Source organism: Aricia agestis, chromosome 5 (genome assembly GCF_905147365.1).
Source record: "Aricia agestis chromosome 5, ilAriAges1.1, whole genome shotgun sequence".
Lineage (NCBI taxonomy): Eukaryota > Metazoa > Arthropoda > Insecta > Lepidoptera > Lycaenidae > Aricia > Aricia agestis.
In genome coordinates this window covers 9860343-9881729 of record NC_056410.1, presented here as the reverse complement: position 1 = coordinate 9881729, position 21387 = coordinate 9860343, and the positions used below count along the sequence as shown (strand labels likewise).

The 21387-nt window shown below is 35.3% G+C and overlaps 1 protein-coding gene across 1 annotated transcript; it reads left to right on the top strand.

Annotated features, from left to right (window-relative positions):
- Positions 1-12069: 12069 nt before the first annotated feature.
- LOC121727094 (xaa-Pro aminopeptidase 1-like) lies at positions 12070-17240 on the top strand. The gene is made up of 10 exons (XM_042114770.1): positions 12070-12312; positions 12725-12931; positions 13021-13237; positions 13617-13884; positions 14164-14425; positions 14717-14924; positions 15304-15537; positions 15715-15786; positions 15865-16019; positions 17031-17240. Exons 1-10 carry the CDS (start codon positions 12088-12090, stop codon positions 17238-17240), a joined length of 2058 nt encoding a protein of 685 aa, XP_041970704.1. The 5' UTR covers positions 12070-12087.
- The last annotated feature ends 4147 nt before the right edge of the window (positions 17241-21387 follow it).

The window sequence follows — 21387 nt, the reverse complement described above, 5'->3', positions numbered from 1 at the left end:
GAAAGACGAAAATTTTTTTTCACTTTTGTATGGGCAAGGACCCGAGCGTCACGAGTTTTCCCATACAAAAGTGAAAAACTTTTTTGGTCTTTCAGCGCTGCTACTTTCACAGTAAACTCTCTATAAGGAACACAAACACACCCTAAAGTATTATCACTTATTTTTGTTACACCTTGTATATTCTGTGCTACAACCTAAAGTCCACGCGGACAAAGACGCGGGCAACAGCTGCTAGTGAGTTATAAATTTGGGAATTGTTAATATAGTTGACATAATAATATTATTCTACCGCCTCGATCTTACTGCTTACATAATAATTTAATATTATATTGTGTGCACTGTGTAAGTGTGCAGCTGTAGCTCACAGTTCACACTGCATAGATGCACTGCGTGTGCACTGTGCACCTGCACTAATTTCAATTGCACACTCGTCCCGTGCAGCTTACACATGCTGCCCTGGTATATGTGTGTTTGTTGCAAATGAAATAATTTGACTAGGAGCTTATAATAGCTTTGTGTACATATTGATGGTCTTCAAATGATTTAGATAAGTACACCTTTTCGTGAGGAATAGTAACCTGTTACATATAGTTTTCAGTCGTCTACCTTCTTATTTCTTAGTGTGTCCTAGTACTTTTTAGCACGGTCATAATAATAAGAGTTCTTTAAAGTCTATTTAGTATTGATCGGATTTACTTAATACATATTATCAAGATTCTATACCGTGCTTTCAGAATTATGTAATTTGTAATTTGAGTCGTATAGTATCAAAAACAGCAATCTGACTTTTCACTAATTATCTGTAATTATGAAAAGTAGTTCCACTATTATAATCAACAAATAATTATTTTTCCGTGTATATAATTATATAGTTCTTCGATTTTTGAATTCATTATTTAAAGATTTAAATACATTAAATTTGAATTAAATTTATAATTAATAACTTAAATTATCAGATTGCTGTTTTTGATAATGACTTCCTAATATTGCTGAATATGATACTAAACAATAGTTAGATTGCTGCTTTTGATTCTAGCCAAAATGAAAGATACATAGGGTTGTCAACTTAAATCTTATATTGCTAAATAAAACTTCATAATTTTAAATAATCTCTTTATTTAGTTAATAAAAAAGGAGAGAGGAGGGTGGGACATAGATAGCTGATAAAAATGTAATGCATAGTGTTAAAAGAACTAATTTCAACATGTGCTTTCCAATTTGCTGGATCTCTTTTCTTTTTTCTCGCAAATCTATTGTTTACGCGTGTTGGATGTACATCCATGTTAACTTTTTTCACCTCCAAACGAATTATTTAACAATATTTTAACAATAAAATAACAAAATACGCACACGGATCTTCTGACGAAATCAATGCACACGCCATCTTGACAGGTGACCATTTGAAGGCCTGTGATTGGTCGAGACTAACAGATTGCTGCTTTTGAATCTCATCATATACAGATTGCTGCATTTGATACTAATATGGGTTTTACAGTCTGGTTTTTGATGAAATATTTCTGTTTTTGATACTTTGTGACTACATAAGTAAAAAATATTTTAACGAGACAGTGTTACCATATTCATAACCCGAATTGCGTAAAAATGACAGATTGCTGTTTTTGATACTATACGACTCATTTAATGTAATTAAAATAAACTTTAATATAGTCGGTACGTACATAAAGCTTAGGCCAAACCTACGCGAACAGGCGTCTGCGAAGCGGAGCGTCAAGTTGTCAAATATGTTTTTTTGTATACAAAACACACATTTGACAACATGACGCTCCGAGCTCCGCTTCGCAGACGCCTGCGGGGCTAAAATGGTCGCTTTGAAGAATCATGATATGAATCATAATATGATTCATTTTTCTAAAATCGCAAAATGCAACTCTTATTCCAAATCATTTCTGTATTTTTGTACTGATTTGACATTTGACAGTTTGACAATTTTGACAATTCATTTGCTGAATTGATTGAGAGGAATTGCTAAATGTGACCATTTTAGCCCCGCTTTTCGCGTAGGTTTGGCCTAAGCTTTATTTTAATTCATATCTATTCAGATGAAAATGAATGGAAACAAAACATGAAAGCTGTTATAAGCGGCTACGGATTTCAGTCCGTAGCCGCTTATAACAGATTTCATGTAGAGTTGCAGACTGCAGTCTGCAACTACATTTATTATAGCTCTACAGAGTTCAGACTACACTCTGCTTTACTACGTTTAACGTTCTACCTGGGCGAAATGAAATGAAAGTCAAACGAAAACTGAACGAAAATGATTAGTTTTAGAAACAGCCAAAAATTAAATACTTTATGATATTTTGTAAATTTTGCATATTGTATAGTGTCATCATTCCAAATTAATGAAAGAAAATCGAAAATTATTCCAATCTATTTTATTTATCCGTACTCCACTTCTCTTTTTATATCACTGTGTTCTCTATCTGTTAAATATGACTGCTCATAATTTAAATGTTTATTATTTCTGTTTATCGTGTAATATTTTTAATGTCCGAGTGTTATCGTCGGGCGTCCATACAACAGCATGTTACACAGCACTCTCCTCGGTCGACGCCGCGCTTGTCTGAGTGAATTGTACATACTCGCGGACCGCGGTGTTCAGTGTTGCGACATCGTCTGTCTGCTCGCTTACTGTACTGCACCTGCATTCTATGCACTCCTGGTACAAATTGACGTCATTTGACACAATCCTCAACGACGTAACGGACGACTAACGCCCACTTGTTTTGTTCGGCTTTGGAGGCAAAAGGGACGATTCGAAGTTCGTAAGAGAGTACTAGATTATAAGGATGTATTTTGTTTTGTTTATAGATTTAATTGTGTGTAAAAATGTAATTGAAATTAGATTTTATATTATTTGTATTTTAGAGATTTTTTTAAATGCGAATTTTTTGTAAATTGATCAGGGTTTGCAATAGATCAATGGTCCTATGTCCTAACTCATAAGGATTAGGCTTAATTACTAGACATCGGATTATATGCATTTGCATATTTGTATATGCAAATGCATATATAATGGCACTTATTAGGCGTTAGTGCATATTTTAGCAATTTTTCGTTGATGCTTATTTCAGTCATTTAATGCCCTCGTAGTCTCCAAACTATAGCTATCATAATACACACCAATGTCACGAAATAGAGGTACGGCACGATAGATCAAAATACTTCAAATATGTGGCCCTTAGGGAATGTTATTATTCGATAAACTTACTATTCGAATAATTCGAATATTTTACAAAACTTTTCGAATAATTCGAATATTATTCGAATAATGGGGATTGTCCATTTTTTTTTAATTTTGCTCATTACAAAAACATTTCGAGGAATAAGGTCAGTGATCGTTTTTCTGTAGATAAACGAAAAAAATACCCATTAGTTACTTATATTTTTGAACAAATACGTTTAACCTTTGTTTGACCTTCAATGGCGTTAAATTAGCCTTTAGAATTATTTAATTTATATTCTTAAAATACCCTATTTTAAAGAAAAAAAAAAAAAAGTAAATGTGATTTTTTTGGAGAATGCACATTAAAAAATATTGAAAAATGCTGAAAACTCTGAATAAAAGTAACAAAAAGCTTCGTACAGCCATGTACAACCTATTTTGTTAGTACTATAAAGTAAGCAATTCTTATTTTTACTTTTATCAACATAAATCTTTATAAATGACATAGTTAATTTTTATTGTTAAACACTTTAAAAATGTATATTTTAAGGTTACAGCTGGGCAATAAAAGAAAGGCTATAAAGTGTAAACCGTTTTCGATCGTAGCACCTTTTACTTTTCTCATGTGATTATGCTTAAGTCTTGCTAGGCAGCTGTTGAGATTAAATAATAATATTATGATATTCGACGTTATGATATCTGTTCATTAATACTAAGCCAGCTTACCCGTCTTTTTGATATTTTCGATCCATGTTCACCTAGTCGGCTTCACCTGTGTCAATGGGGCTCGAAATTATAAAAAAGGGCCACTAGAAAACCAACCCCACAACAAAGAAAAAAAAATTGCAGCGAAGCCCTGGGGGAGGGTGAAACAACCCTAGAGCTGGTGAATTTAGTAATTTGAAGTTTGATAACACCAATAACATGATATTAAGGAGCCATCGACATTTTTTGATACTGTACTAACTGTTTCAATTATCAGTCGAGGTCTGCCGTGGTAAAGCTATTGAATAGCAAATTTTTATCAACTTGTCGAATAGATCACATAGCGAGCTTCAAGCCAGAAAGGCGTATAAAAAATTATCTTTTGTATTTTAACTACATATTTTAAATCTCAATATTGCACTTACATTTATTACCTTCTTAAAAAACGAGTTTGTTTTATATACACCCTTCTGGCGTAATGAACATGAACAACAATGAACTAAAAACATGGTCAACGGCGACGATGAATGGTCGTATACTCATTAGTTAGACTAAAAACAGATTTATATATATCACGAGCTTTTACCCGCGGCTTCGCTCGCGTTAAGAAGTATTATTATATACAAACTTTCATCCCCTATTTGAACCCCTTGGGGTTGGAATTTATCAAAATCCTTTCTTAGCGGATGCCTACGTTATAACATCTACCTGCATGCCAAATTTCAGCCCGATCCGTCCAGTGGTTTGGACTGTGCGTTGATAGATCACTATGTCAATCAGTCAGTCACCTTTGAGTTTTATATATACAGATTAAAGATGTAGAATATTCATAAATAATATTATTTTTCTGAAATAAACTTAATTACGTTCTTATTCCATGTTAATTTTATGTTTGATAGCATTTTAAACAAAAATAAAAAATATTTTTAGTATTCGAATTATTCAAAAAATAATTTGGCGAATATTCGAATAATAAAATCGTCGAATATTCGAATAAAACGAGTATTCGAATATTCGAATAACATACCCTAGTGGCCCTATCGGCCATCTCTATTTACTTCCGAGACTTCGGTAATACACCCGATAGGTAGGTACAATATATTTCTAGAAACAACATTTTTCCATTTAAATTGGCAACATTAGAAAAAAAATAAAGGTAGGTAGTGAACTTTCATAGCCACTAAGATTGCAATCGGAAAATGTTGGTGGAAAATTATTGGTTATACATAGGGATTGCAAAAAACGGATTTTGAAAAAATCCGGTTTTTCGGATTTTTTCATCCTCAAATCCGGATTATCCGGATAATCCGGATTTTTTTGTAATTTTATGAATATTTTGGATAAACAGCTTTAAATGTGAGTTACTTTCTTATTATTTCTTTATTTAACATTAATTTTAAAAGTGCAAAATAAAACGTCTTAAAAATTAACATTTTTCGTTAGAGATTTTCACATGGGTGTAAAAAAGAAGAGATTAAAATAACAGTATCTGGTACTTTAAATATTATTAACAACTTAAATGTATCTTGATTTGATTACCTATTTAAAAATGTAAAATTTTAGTTAACAAGAAAATCCTAAGCAACCTCTTTTTGCGCCTACATCTGTCAGCCGCACATCATCAAATTATGCTCCAAACAATAGGTCAAAGACACGAACAATGATCTACAGTACGATACGGGGTCGAGGTAGACGAGCAAGGAATTGACATAGTAAATACCTGTACTTGGGCCAATTATAGGTCTACTGTATCTATAGGTCTACTATATCTGATGGCAAAAAGTGAGAAAAGAAATTGACTCTAGCAATACCGGGGTAATTGGAATAAAACATTTTGATCCTTTTTTTCCCTTATAGCGGCTTATTTTGTGTGTGAAATATAAAAAAAATATCCAATGATCACGGATATTTTTTGAAAATCTGCCATACAAATTTGTCATCAGATCCTGGTAGACCTATAGTTTCTTATCACAACAGAAAGGCAGAAAAACTGGTCCATGAAGAATGGTGACTTACCTAGACTCGTTGATATATGTATTTCGCTCGTCATAACCAACGATGCGCAAACTCTATCATTGACCGATTTACGATTTACAAAACTTCCAACTCGGGGTCTGCCAAAGAGCAATATAGCTCAAAATCTCAACAAAACAAAAAAACAATGTGCTCGAAAACTAGAATCAGAGACGTAGGAATCAAGACGGCCAAGCTTAAGTGGCATTGGGCTGGTCACGTTGTCCTCATAAATCTAGGCTGGATATCTACTGAGTGGGTATCTAGGCCTAAGAAATATGGGCGTTATGCTCTGGAGGTGTTTTTTTTTTTCCTCCGAAGGTAATTCTGACGTAACGACGATCTTTGAGGATCTATTGTGAATATTTCGTATTAAAGTACCATCCCCAACCCAGTACTGCTCATAAATTTAACGATGTCATTGGGATTGGTGCTACAATTTTCCTCTTTGGTAAATGGCGGACAGTAGGTCGGCCAGGCTTCATACAAAAATCTTCATACCCCTTTATAATAATAATAATATCTATGGACGCTTCACACCACGTGTTACAGGTACCAGACAACGGAAATATATTTATTACTTTTATACTATACATATATTTGAGATTTTTATTATATCATACACATATTTAATACACATCCAGACCCGGGAACATTGAAAACTTTTTGTTCCGTCGGCGGGATTCGAACCCGCGACCCCCGGCTTGAGTTACCAACGCGCTCACCACTGAGCCACAGAGGTCGTCTGTGGCTCACACACACACAGTCCCTTTATCATCATTGCATTTATAATATCATATAGAAAACATAATATAGTAAAATAAGAGCTAGGTTATAAGAAATTAAAATATTGTCGTTATTAAATAAAATGAAAAAACCGGTCAAGTGCGAGTCGGACTCGCGCACCGAGGGTTCCGATAGCTTAAAGGTATTATAGACCTGAGTATTTGGTATGAATTTCAATTTAATACCTCTACGCGTTTATGAGGAAATGGGTAGTAAGTTTAAAATTATTAAAAAAAAATATATTATGTGATGTAACTAAAAATTTATGGTTTTCGTAATTTTTCCTTTATCTATGCTATAAGACGTTGCTTCGTACCAAATTTCAAGATTCTGAGTTCACGGGAAGCACCCTGTAGGTTTTGATTCCCTTGCAAGTGTCGAAAATTTGCGGCATAAACGGCTGTATCTTTTGATTGCGTTGGCTTAGAAGTTTGATTTTTTCACAGCTTCAAGGGACAGTAGACCTGAGTAATTGATATAAATTTCAGCTTCATACCTCCACGCGTTCCTGAGAAAAAGGGTCTTGACAGACGGACGGACGGACAGACGGACAACAAAGTGATCCTATAAGGGTTCCGTTTTTTCCTTTTGAGGTACGGAACCCTAAAAATGTTAAGAAATTAATTACAACCAACAAATAACTACACAGTGTAATGATAGACATACGAAATTCTGACTTTGGTACGTGTAGACCACGCAAAGTTGTGATGGCGCCTTTAAACAAATGTGAATTTGTATGTCAGATATTACAGGATACATTTAAATTAATTGTATATTACGTAAAAGCTTATTTTTCATAATTTTATCTACTATTCAACCGAAAATCCGGATTTTGAAAAATAAAAATCCGGATTTTTCAGAGACCCAAAAAATCCGGATTATCAGGTTTTTTCGGATTTCGAAGTATCCGGATTGCAATCCCTAGATAAACAGTACCAATAGAAATGAAAAATCCCGGATAAGATGGAATGATGAATATTGGCGCATTTATCTCTTAAGAAAAACAATAAATTTTAATAAAAAGTGATTTTAACTGTGCATATTTCGGCCATTTTTCATGCATATTTCGGCATATTTGCATGCATATTTCGGCACTTTGATCGTGCATATAATCCGATGTCTAATAATTACACCTTAAATAGTTTCTTAAAAATATATCTGTTAAAAAATGTATTTATTTACTTTTACTACAAAGGAAATAAAAGAAACAAGAGACCTTTATTTATACCGTGAACGTACCCTTGCCGAAGCTGTATCCTTAACAAAGGATTATTATTGGTATCTCTGTTTATCCCATATTCTCCTAGTATAAAAAGGGGCCAATCCATTGTTTTACGCACACGCATTTTTGACGGTCCAGTGATAATAATCAACCACAAAGGGCACTTTATTGATTCCTGTGAAAATAGCCGTATACGTTGGCAAATGAAGCTCGTTTAAAGTTTTTTTTCTTCTTAGCAATCAATATTTATATTTCAAGGATCGGTGGATGACTCTTGCTTTCAATGTTTTATTTACTGAATTCTCTATTTTACTTATAAAATTGAGCATAATATTATAACATTTTGTTATCAGAGCCCGAGCGCTCGAGCGCGACGCTGCAATGCATTTTTGTGCAATGTGACATTGCGTGCGGAGTGAATGCCCTCTGCGGCCGGCGCACGGGTGAACGCCTCCATTTACTTATCCTTGAGTGCATATCCTTGCGCAGGACGATGCGTAATAATAAACCTCTTGTAGTCATTTGCTGCCCTGGTAATTCGCAGGATCATTTGTCCCTTTGGGAATACGTTGACTTTTCCCTAAGGGAATGGAAATTGATATGCGCTCAGCATTGGTCCGACGGTCATAAATATTTACATAATTGGTGTATTTAATATGGGGCTACTGTATAATATAGTTATTAGGTACTACTAGGCGTCTTGTCTGTATATTTGTGTCGTTTTCTTTTTGTAATTTGTGTTTTTCATCGTGATAATATTATATCAAGTGTATTAATTTTATTTAAAATTATAAATAACGTAATGTAGCAATGAGAGCTTGTTATTTAAAATTGAGGCTTAACAAATGGTACTGTTTAAAGTAATTAAACTACATCGACAAGTAATTAAATATGTAAGTCGATAAGTCTCTATAATCTCTATTTCTCAAATTCAAATGATTGAATCCTCCTCTATCAATTATAACAATTCTATTTAGGGAATATAAATTTTACTGCCACACTAGACGATTATTATTGTACTTAAATTAAGATTTTAAATTTTTAATAGATATAATATTATCTTTCAAAATCTTCAATTAATTACAATTACTTGTGATTAATAATTTTGACATACCTAATAATAAATTTTATAATTAGAATACTTATAAATTATTTTATGGGTCATATATTTCAAAATTTTAAGTAATTATTATTCGTCTCTGGGTGCGGCAGTTAAACTTTTAAAAATAAAACGATGTAGGTGTAAGTAATTCATAAGGTGGTTCCATAAAGTTAATTATTAATATTACCTATCGGAAAAATAGGTAATATTAACTTTATGGGTGGTTCATAAGCTTCTTAAAAGTGTCAATTCCAAATATCAACAAATCATGAAAACGAGTTTGATGATATTTGGAATTGGAGCAATTTATAAGCTTATGAAGTACCTAGGTTTATTTTAATGTAAGTACAAACATAATTTATGTAGAGTCTAAATATAAATCGACTGTTTTTGCTATCAAACAGTTTCTCGACACATTTTTTAGGTAAAAAAACTATACATTTCGTGCAAAAAAGTTCCTAAACAATTCCCAAAAATATATGTATTTTCCTTAGATAAATGATTAATCTCGCGCGCGCGCGAGACCAATCATTTATCTAAGACATTTTCTTATTCCCGAGTCCCGACGTATCCCAATCCCCAACCCAACGCGGCGTAGTGTGAGCCATTCCCGAATAGAAAAATATGTTCTCTACATCCACAATAAGGACAACGAAACACGACGGGACGGGATTCCCGCTGAGTGGGAAAGGGATAACTACTGGCACCCCTAAAAGTCCTTTCTAACTTAAGCTTTTGTGGAGCTTTCGAACTCGCAAGATCCGTGCAGCCTATGTGATCCTGGTACATTCCCGCGTCAGTATCGCCTCTGTCGCTAGCCGCTTTCTCCTTCTGTTCTCGTTTTAGGATCATCGGACGCCTGCGTGAACAATAAGATAGGACGGTCGACAGACAGCACAACGAAGACAGAGTAATGTGAATTAACCCTTAATTCGACGGATTTTTTTTTCGCGATTTTTAATTTTTTTTTGTTCATATACCTTTCCTTTAGTGTCTAAATATGTACAGAAAAATATAAAAAAAATTCCCTATTTGACAATTTACGAGAAAATGACAATTTACGAGAAAACAATTTAGTATAGTATATTATACACACGATTATACATTACCGGGTTCCTACAAAACATACTTCCAATATATACGTATAGCCCGCTATGCAACTCTGATTCAGAAAACATTACATTTAATATTTTTTTTAGAAATAAAATAAATTAAGAAGAAATAATTGGTTTCTAGTTTCTACGCTAAGTTAGGACAAATAATAGCTGTTTCTATAGCCTATTATATCGATTTGCTTAAACTGTGACATTTATTGGGGATGAAACATAAGGCTAGTTTTAAGTTTCCGGAAAAAAATAATTATAAGTGTCCTTTTTTGGATCTTAAAGGTCCACAGAGACTAGTAGCTACATTATAGACTTAATTTCAAACGTAATATTCTACAAATTGGAGGTTTTCTTTAAGGATTTGAAAATGAATCAAAATTTGTCTACTAAGAGCATTCGCATATGAAAGCTTCTGAAGCTTCGAGTAAAAGTATTTATCAATTGGCTGATTTCAAAAAGCATTTAAAAGATGCTTTTAAGGTTCTGATCTGTAAAAAATAGAAATTTCAACAAAATACAGCCATATAAATTACTTATGGCTGGTTGATAAAAGCGCAGTAATGACAAAAACTATGAAACCTCTAACACAATATTTCATGACGTATAATAGAGTCATATACCTAGAGAGCCTTAATATAAACATTGAAAAAGATAATATATTATCAAAAACCAATTTAATAGCCATCTAAGTGCCTACTAAAAATGCTTTAGTCAAGGAGGTTGGTGAGGATTTTCATCTAGACAGTAAAGATCAATTAGTTAAATTTCACTTTTAAAAATACGTCAATTATCGTGTTCAGTTATACTTTTGGTATGGTAATTATACTTTTTTTCAAAAAATCATTGATATCTAAATGGAAAAGCCTCAAACTAGCAATTTACCAATTTTTACAAAATTATAAATATCAGAAAAACTTTTTTTCAGTAAGCTACATCTTATCAATGAGGAAAAGAAAACTTTTGTAAGAGCTTAGAGAGGGTAGAAATATAAAATTCCTATAATAATCAAAATATTTCTCATAGAACAGTACAAAAGTAAGCTAAGACTGAAGGGGCCGAACCATTTTCATATAGATATTATCAAATATGAGACCAAACATCGAAATATTAAGTCTAATGAAGACCACGGACGAAGTATAAGTCCAGATAATCCAACAGCTCCAGCTGCAGCAGTTAACAAAACCTTTAATTCGACGAAGTGAAACCCGCCATACATAGAATTTCGTAGTGTGATTTCTGAGAATGCGGCAATGTATAATCGGCTAAACGTATACTTTAGGCATAATTATAGGTGCAATATCAAAGCAGATTTCTCCAAATTATTATTCAGTCGCATGATTCAGATAGCTAACAGTAAATAACTATTGCTAAAGTGTTACTTAGACCATTATAAATATCTTAAATGACATTATTTAAAAACGTATCCTGCAAACGATCGACTTTGGCTTACATTTTTCGATTTTTTATATTATTTTTCTTTGAAACATTTAAAATAGTATTTTTTTATTTAATCTAGAATAGTTTTTTAATAGTATAATACAGAAACCTCATGAAAATATGGAATAATTTTCGAGCTAGAATTTTTTAAAGTAAACGTATAGCCCGTTATTTAGGGTCGAATTAAGGGTTAAGCGGTATAAATAACGTAGGGATAACACAAATGATTAATATAATATTATTATTGTAACCAATTTATACCATAATAAATCACCAAATAGAGTTACACCTAGTTAGCGTGGAATCAGATATTTTAATGTACCTACTTATAGAAATTTGAATGCAAGTTGCAACAATTTTTTTGTGACAACAAAAAAACCACGGGAATCTGGATACAACAACAGAAATTTTGAATTATTTCTAATAATTCCAAAGCTTGATAACTAACTGGCATACTGCTAGCTATGAGAAACATGAAAATTTATTTTCAGCATGTGCGGGAATACGTCTAACGCAGCACCAGCACACGATGCCGTCGACGACGCCGAAGCCGGTCAACGTGTCGCAGGTCCCCATCACCATCATCATGAACCAGGAGCCGCCGTCAGCGGGCCCCGCGCCGCAAGTCTGCGCCGAGGCCAACGCCGTCGACACGCCCCTGGGGAGACTCCGCCAGGCCATGAGGAACATCAGCTATACTCAAATGAACGCCTTCTTCGACGCCTTTATCATATTTTACAGCGACGAACATCTGGTAATTTTTTAAACATTTCAAAATTCTAATTTCGCGTTTGAGGCAGTGGAACGTGAATATACAGGGAATTGTTAATTGAATGACTTGCGACGCTGCAATTGGTGTAAGACCGACATACAACACAATGTTCTGAATTCTAAGGCTAATAACATATTTTTAAGTTTACACGACTATTGTAGATACGTATGTTTTTATTAAGGCTCAGTTTAAGGCTAAGTCAATTCACACAAACTCGTATCCGGTATCCATACTGGAAACCCTATATAAGTAATTGAACGACACAAGATGACTCGTAGATGGTGGACCGGAATTTTATTTCTAACTTACTCAAACCATTATACCCGTCATGACCATGATGACATAGAAATGATTGACTTAATAGGCTTCTTCTTACAAAGAACCACATTTATAGAGCGAGGAGCCGGCTGCGGCGGAGCGTCGTCTGGAGTGGGTGAGCGGGTGGGACGGCGCGGGCACGGCGGCTGTGCTGGCGGACGGCGGCGCGGCGATCTGGGTGGCGGCGGGCGACGTGCGCCGCGCCCGCGACGCACTTACATGCGCCTGGCTCGTCATCGACGCTGACGACCCCAGCCAGCCCACTATCACGGAGTGGATCGCTGTAATGTCTTCAACCAGCTGATATAAACTTTGCAATCTGGAGACTTTAGCCCCTTTACAAATCTAACATATATCATCCATTCCAAACAGGAACGGCCATCCCGCAACGGTCGCGTGGGCGGAGATGCGCGGCTGACGTCCATCGGTGAGTGGCAGACGCTCACCACGAGCCTGCAGCGCGAGGGGCTGCAGCTCACACATGTACCGACCCTGGTCGACCAGCTGTGGAACGACGAGACCGACCCTGCCCGCCGCCGCCCCGAGTTCACGAGGAAGGTCGCCGACCTGCATCATGTGGAATATACAGGTACAGCCTACAGACCATAATACCCTAACATCGTAGTATAGAGACGTTAGAAAGATGTAAAAACATAGAGCCAAATAAAATAATTATTAACGATCGATGTAAAGGAAAAAGTGCAAGAAGTAGCCACAATAGCTTTGCTGCGCTCGTCTTGATTTAAAGCTTAGCGTCAAGTTGTCAAATGTGTTTTTTGTATACAAAACACTCATTTGACAACTTGACGCTCCGCTTCGCAGTCGCCTGGTCGCGTAGGTTTGGCCTAAGCTTTAAACTTGAGAGTCCTAGATACTTCTCTTCTTCTTCAAAGTAGATAGAATTTATTTAAACGTGAAACATGTTCTCTATATTCAATACTTGTCATCAAAAGAGAACCACTATTCAGGAATGTCATGGCGCGAGAAAGTTTGGGCGGTGCGGAACGAGCTTCGCGAGATAGGGGTTGACGCCATGGTGGTGACGGCTCTGGACGAGGTGGCATGGCTCCTCAACATCCGGGGGAAGGACATCCCCTTCGCCCCCCTGTTCAAGGCCTTCGTCATCATCAGCACGCGAGACATCCGCGTGTACGCGCCGCCCGGGAAACTCTCCATGCCGGTCCGAGATGAGTTGGCCGTATACAACTGTTTCGCCAACTCCAATAATTGTACCAAGTGAGTTTTTACTTATTAGCTGGATTAGATGGTAGAATGTAGAGTCAATATTATGTAGAGTTATGAGATGTATTTACGTATAAGTTGTTTAGTTATTTCATTCATAACTATAATTTACATATTTTGGTCGTAAATATTGTACTCGTAAAATTATACAGAGCCACGTGTGCTATATTTAAGAACTATGGAAGCATTCGATTGAAAGTTTCAAAAGGCTTCAACGAGAGGAGCACAGCAGTAATAATAAAATCCCCTTCTAACAAAAATGTTTTACTTCAGAGTTAACGAGTACACAACAATATACGCGGACCTCCGACGTGCGACCGAGTCCAAGATCCTGATTCCGATAGGAGGGACGTTCCAGCGCGGGGCCTCCGCCGCCATCGCTCTCAGCGTGCCCCAGGCCAAGAGAGTGCCCCAAGCCTCGCCCATCATATACCTCAAGGCCCAGAAGAACCAGGCCGAGATCAAGGGCATGAAGCGAGCGCACCTGCGGGACGCCGTCGCCATGTGCACCGTGCTCAGTTATATAGAGGGCATGGTAAGTACAACCCAAGATAATATTTTATTCGCAATTCTTCCGCAACTATATAATCAGGTAGACAATTGGTCCAGCTCCGAAACTATAGCTCTGCACAGGTCCAGATAGACGTTTTAATAAGTTAATTAGTTGATATGTACAGGCAAACATGTGCACAAAGTTTCTATGATTGATTACCGTGATTACCAAATATTATTTTAACCCTACGTAAGTAGATGCGTACTTCCTACCAAAGTAGCTATGAAGTTTAAAATCACTACCGCAATCTTCAGTTTAATTTACCTATTCCAGAACAAAGGCAATTTAAACGAGCTGTCAGTGGCGGACAAAGTTGACCTGACACGGGCGACGCAGGCGGGCTACGTGGGTCTGTCGATGCGCACGCGCGTGGGCTTCGGGCCCAACGGCGCGGACCCCGACTACCGCCCCACCAACATCACCAGCCGCCGCATATTCACCAACTCCACCATGATCATACAGTCGGGAGGGCAATATGATGGTACATATCATATTATATAAGTTTCTTCTAAAAGTTATGAAAATTCTGGGTGTTACAATTTTCTGGTACGTTAGTATATTAAGTAGTCCTTTGACCCTAGCATGACCACAGTAGAAATGCAGAAGTATAGAAAAACTGTGGAGATAAACTGAAGGTACCGTTCCGATCTTTACCGCGGCCACGGATACTTTACACAGTTTTTCTATACTTTCGCATTTCTACTGTGGCCATGAGGGTCGCAGGTGCATATCGTACACTGTCCGTTACACCAGTCCGAGGTTGCTGATTTTTGTCATGGTTGGAACGCCAACTATCTGTCGGCTTAGTTAATGTTTTAAAGCTTAAACAATTATCTGTTTCTAATAACCCTAATCAACAGAAGGTACAACGGTCGTCTCCCGTACGGTGCACTACGGTTCCCCGAACGCCGCGGAAAAGCGTGCATACACGGTGGTGCTACGGTCGCTCGCCGCATTGAGTTCCCTGGCCGCGCCCGCCACGCTGCCCGCCGCGCACGCCGACCCGCTGGCACGGGCGCCGCTCTGGGCACACAAGCAGGACTACGCCCCGCCTACTGGACATGGTGTTGGCGCCGCGCTTAATAGACGAGAGGGTAAGATTTAGAAGACAAAAGGCATTCAAAACATTTCGATTTATAACCATTACAACATTCAGAGTTTCCCAAAACGCATAGTAATTAGTAACAAGTGTACAGCAAAATAGTTATATGTGAGTTTAGATTTAAAATTTGCCTTTTTATAATTAATAATTAACCTAATGTATGTTTCAGACCCGGTTGTAATAGACTACAGGCAGGACACAAATCTCCACTACTTTAGGGAAGGATATTTTATAAACAGCGGTATGTTCCATTTCAATTCCGATCGATTTACCTTTTGACGATGTCAACCCAATTGATTTTTGCTGAATTTCTGTACAGAACCATCCTGGCAGGAGCCGAACAAGTTTGGTGTGAAACTGGGCAATGTCCTGGAGGTAATCTCCAAACCTGGCGGCTACTTGGGTTTCCGGGAGGTGACCCTCGTTCCTTACGAACCTAAACTTATTGATAAGAATTTACTTACGGATTATGAGGTAAGCACTTTTAAATTGAATATTTATGCACTTTGGTCTTTATCCACTTCTTTATCTTCCACCACAAACAAAATTTAAGTACAGCTTATATTATTATTTTTAACTAAAAATTAAAATCGACTTCCAAGGTAAAAACAATAATAACATCCTTATAATATGAACTAAAAAGTATTAAATAATTTTCCTATCTAATAGTGCCTTTTTCCGAATTCGGCTAAAACTCTACTATTTCTGTACTCAATCTTCATCATTTTGAAGTCGTACCAGATAGCTGAATCTTCAGTCTGCCAGAATATTTGAAACTTTTGGAACTGGCACCGACTTCAAAATTATGAAGATTGAGTACAGAAATAGTAGAGTTTTAGCCGAATTCGGAAAAAGGCACTATTACTCGGCGAAACACAGCGCAAGCGCTGTTTCACGCCGGTTTTCTGTGAGAACGTGGTATTTCTCCGGTCGAGCCGGCCCGTTCGTGCCGAAGCACGGCTCTCCCACGTATATCCCTCGGAGACATGCATGTACTTACTTGTATTATCGAAGCAGCTTACTTCTCAAAGTAATGTCAAATGTGTGCCTTACGCTCTGGAGTTAAGGCGGAATTTGTTATGTTTAATTTTGGTGACATTGGTGACCCTGACGTGGTAATGATGATGATGATGATGATGAATTTAATTTGCATAGTAGCATATGCTTTCAGTTCTTAAAACACCTCCTCCTTTTTGGAAGTCGGTTAAAAATTCGACTTAAATACAAAATAACTAGATACAACTTTCTACTTTAATAAGAAATGTTTATGTAATCTGAAGTACCCTTATAAGTACCTAAAGAAAAATTATAATCAGCAGTGGAACTAGCTCACACCTTATTTTAAGCTCAACGATCAATCAACGATTATTATAATAGGTTATATCATATTACATAACCCCTGAATACTGTAGAAATGACCCTTAATTTACACAGAGACCCCCAAAACTAGACCCAAGGCTATTAGTAAGACTGACAACATTTCAGATAAACTGGTTGAACGCTTACAACGAGAAGATCCGGAAGACCGTGGGTCCCGAGCTGCAGCTGCAGGGGCTCACCAGCGTCTACTACTGGATGATGAACAAGACCGTACACATCGACTCCCCCAGACACAAGCCGAGCGTCAACTGCGCGATCTCGCATACGGCGGCCGTCGGCGCTATGGCGATTGTCATGGTTACGATCATGCAATAATAAAATAAGATAATATATAATAATATAAGTAGATTGGAAGAATAAACAGAATCTGCGAGTTTCTTTCAGTTAGGTTATAGCCTACAGGTGAAATTTGCATAGTATAAGGGTGGGTTGCACCAACTTACTTTAACTATATCTTTAACTTTAACCATAATAAAATGTCAAATGAACTGTCATATCCCTAGTAAAAGTCTAAAATGGACGCCATATTTGACGATAACCTTAACCTTAACTATTACTACTCCTCTGGTGCAACCCAAGCTTAGTATAACTTAGTACTTTAAGTATTTACTTTCCCAGTGACTGATCGAGTTTCGGCCTCGTCGACTTAGGCCCAAATAATCATGCTCGGCCTAACTTTTTAGTACAAGTTATTTTATTTTCTTTCCGAAGCTTCAGATTCGGCAAAAAACCATCTTAGGTGGGATACTGATACTACTTGTCTCATCAGTCTGTGTTAAGTTAGTAACACTGTCACTATTTTTATAGAAGTTAAAAAAAACTAACTTAATAATAATTATGAATACGTGAAATATGCTTTAGAATATGACGTAAGTATAAATTAGTATATGTAACTGGCCTTAAAAGACGCCTTATATATATATATATATATATATATATATATATATATATATATATATATATATATATATATATATATATATATATATATATATATATATATATATATATATATATATATATATATATATATATATATATATATATATATATAATATATATATTTTATTAAATAATATTTAACTATGTACTTACTGAATAAAAATATTAATTGAAATAATAAAATATCGTTGGTAAAGCACTTGACGAGGACAAATGCTACGTAGTGTATGTTGATAATATGTTAGAGACGTAATTAAGTACCCCAGACTCCAGAGTCCAGTCGCTGAATAGATAGAAGTCCTAAAGCTACTTGTCCCTTTCGCTCGCCGACAAAATCAAAGCTATCTTGTTTCCACATATTATCAGTGCAGCGTAGAGAGTACAGACCGAGATAGCAAATAGTTTGAGGGTCTAAAAAAGATAGGTTAGTAGCTTTAGGTGGCTTTCAAATGTAGCGCTAGCGATCGTATCTAAAAAAAATGTTTAATTTTAATTTTTAATAACATAAGTACTTAATAATATTATGTTATTAAAAATAAAAATTAAAAAAACTGGCAAAAAATAACATTAACTGTTTTAAGATATTATCTTAAAACAGTTCATGTTATTTTTTGCCATCTCTAGTCTTTACCAGGTAAGTAACAACTCACAAATCACAATATTGGGCACAAATCAATAGTTCCTAACAAGTCTTAAACTTTAAGGTAAATATTTCTCAGAATTTAATATATTTAATAAGTACCTTAAATTGTTTTCGAAAATAATTGAGCAAGGTCAGCAGATGCGAACTGCAAATATTTAAAACATCTACATTCGAACCTAGAACCTACTACTTTTTTGGAAGTCGATTAAAAAGTATCTAGTGTAGACTTAGCATCTATAGAGCTTCGCATCTTGTAGAGATGTAGATACTTTGGTAATTGCTAAAATATGTGTCCTAATATAAGTTTTTAACTTTTTACTAGAGTGCATGCAGTATCAAATATTGTGCCTCTTATCTTAACATTCATAAGTGTAAGTATAAAGTAGTAGGTACTTACCTACTAAGTGCCTAATTTATATGACAGCTAAGTACATAATACTTATTATTATAAGCAATAATGTTGCCATTGAATGTATTATCGAGTAGAAATTAGATACCTTAGTGCATATCTGCGGTTTTAAATTATGCTTTGTACTTAATGGTGTAAACTGTAATGTTTAAAAATTAAACGATAATCATAATTCATAAGGTAGGTTAATATTATGATAGCACCGAGTGCCTTAAACAGTAGACTGTAAATTGCTTATTGTTAGTTTTAAAATATGTACAACGATCTACTATCTTTGCTCTGTTTCAATATATTTTTATCCCATCGAAACAAATCTTTCTAAGTATAAGGACAGCTGTAATAGTAGTAAGATATAAGTAAAATTTAAATATTTTTCGGTACACTCATTATGTTTACATAGAGGTACTAATAAACTTTTTAATACAGTAGTCTTCTGCAGTCTGTGCTGCGGTCTAACCAAACTTCATATTAACTACATCAACGTTTATGTAGTAGCCTAATTATAATATTATTATTAATAGGGTAGTATATCGAATGACTGTAAATCACAGTTTTAAGTGTCAAAATTACTAAATTTGGCTCACAGTCAGTCGCTCAAATAGTAATTCTATAAGAATTACTATTTGAGCGACTGACTGTGAGTGACGAGAAATTAACAGAACAGCAATTTACAAATTCTTTATTTGAGTTACTTAAAATTCAAAATGAGCAGCTTCCATAATATTTGAGCGACCTAATATCTGTTTGAGTGTGAACATTACGTCCTGCATTTTTTTCAATATTTGGCAAATGTATTTTTTATACTGAGCGGCATTTTATCTTAAATGATGTGTTTCGAATACAAAAACCACTTTGAAAAATACTTTAATGAGCAGAGTATAATTGAGCTCACATTAAAACAAAAAAATGAATATGAAACAACTATTTGATGAAACACTTTTAATCAGGGATCCCTAGAACATTTTTTTTTAATTACTATCAAGCAAATTTTTTGTGAGTAGCTTCATTTGGATAAGAGGAACAACAATTTTATATGTGAAATAAGCGGTAGCTAACAGAGATAGAAAGGATTTCATACTTTGATTTGATGATCCCAAAATATGTATTGTTCTATTTGTAGGAACTCAAAAGTTTAGATTTTAGAATCATGCTTATTTTATTATTATTATTATTATAATCCTTAACGGAACGTCAAAGAAATGGTTAAAAAATTTAATGGCGACCTATACAAAAAAAAAAACAACTGGCTTCAACTATGAGTCGACGGAGCCCCGCTACACGGGACTCCTACTTCTGCGTGGTTCACAAAAAATAACCACGATGGCTAAGGCGGGAGCTTCGCTGTGCTACGCTTCCGGCCGCCTTAGCCATATAACCTAACCCAAAAAAACGACGGTCCGCAGACCAAATCACCTGACTGCAACGATTCGTCGCTCCGCCCCCATTCGAATTCGCACGCATTTAACAATATTATGTAGTTTTAATTAAAACACATATCAAAATATAAAATATAAAGCCTCAAATAGAATTTCATCAACCAATTATCATTAATAAAGCAGCTCACAAAAGTTTGCTCAAAGTGAACTTTTTAGTAGCTCGTAATAAATAAGCTCACTTAGAAAAATTGAATCTATATTTAATATTGAAGTTGCCCGCTATGTATTTCCAGTCGCTCACTTAGTAATACAGTCGCTCGGATAGAATTTTAATATCTGAAATAGATTAATCGCAATCCACTTTTTGTAAGCTCATTCTGGATTTTATTATAAATTAATATTAGTCGTTAGTTTAGTTTATTTTTCGCTTAGTCAAATTAATGCCGCTCATGTTATTAAAACAGTATGTTCATCATCAGTCGCAAAGTAATTTTTTATTCGCTCGTTTTATTAATTCCCTTATTAATATACTTAAGTGCATTGTAAAACATAAATTATCACAAACATATGCTATGCTTATATAAAATTAATTAATAATTATCCACAAAATATTTTAATAATAGCATAACGTTACTAGCAATAAGTCATTAAGATACATATCTATCTCTATAATAGCTGCTTTCGTTGTGTTATATGATGTTTCTCTTCCAATAAAAGTATGTTACTCTACTTAGTGTTTCAATTTCAGCTTGCAATGGGGCTTTCACGACAAGTGGACAGAAAAAAAGTCAATATCTCCGATTTTTTTCTTAAAAAAAAAACAGTTAAAAAGCTCATTAAATGAAGTGACAATTTTTTTAATCCATAATCGACTTTGAAGCACTGAATATCGAAAACAAATAATCAAATACGGTATTTTAAAATCGGCGACATAGACTTTTTTTTCCTGTACGCTTAGCGTAGAATGCCCGAATACAACCAAGTCGTAAGTATGTCTCGGCAACCTAAGATGATTCTTTGACTATATGAAACCAAAAAGAGTATTTACCTCTGTATATTGTATAATATAATATTCTATATTATAATATTCAT

Bases quoted from the DNA above. Each gene is read 5' to 3' on its own strand.
- LOC121727094 (XM_042114770.1), top strand. From the start codon at position 12,088: ATGCCGTCGACGACGCCGAAGCCGGTCAACGTGTCGCAGGTCCCCATC. The intron at 12,313-12,724 runs GTAATTTTTTAA...CCACATTTATAG, and splicing joins TTTACAGCGACGAACATCTG to AGCGAGGAGCCGGCTGCGGC. The intron at 14,426-14,716 runs GTAAGTACAACC...TACCTATTCCAG, and splicing joins TCAGTTATATAGAGGGCATG to AACAAAGGCAATTTAAACGA.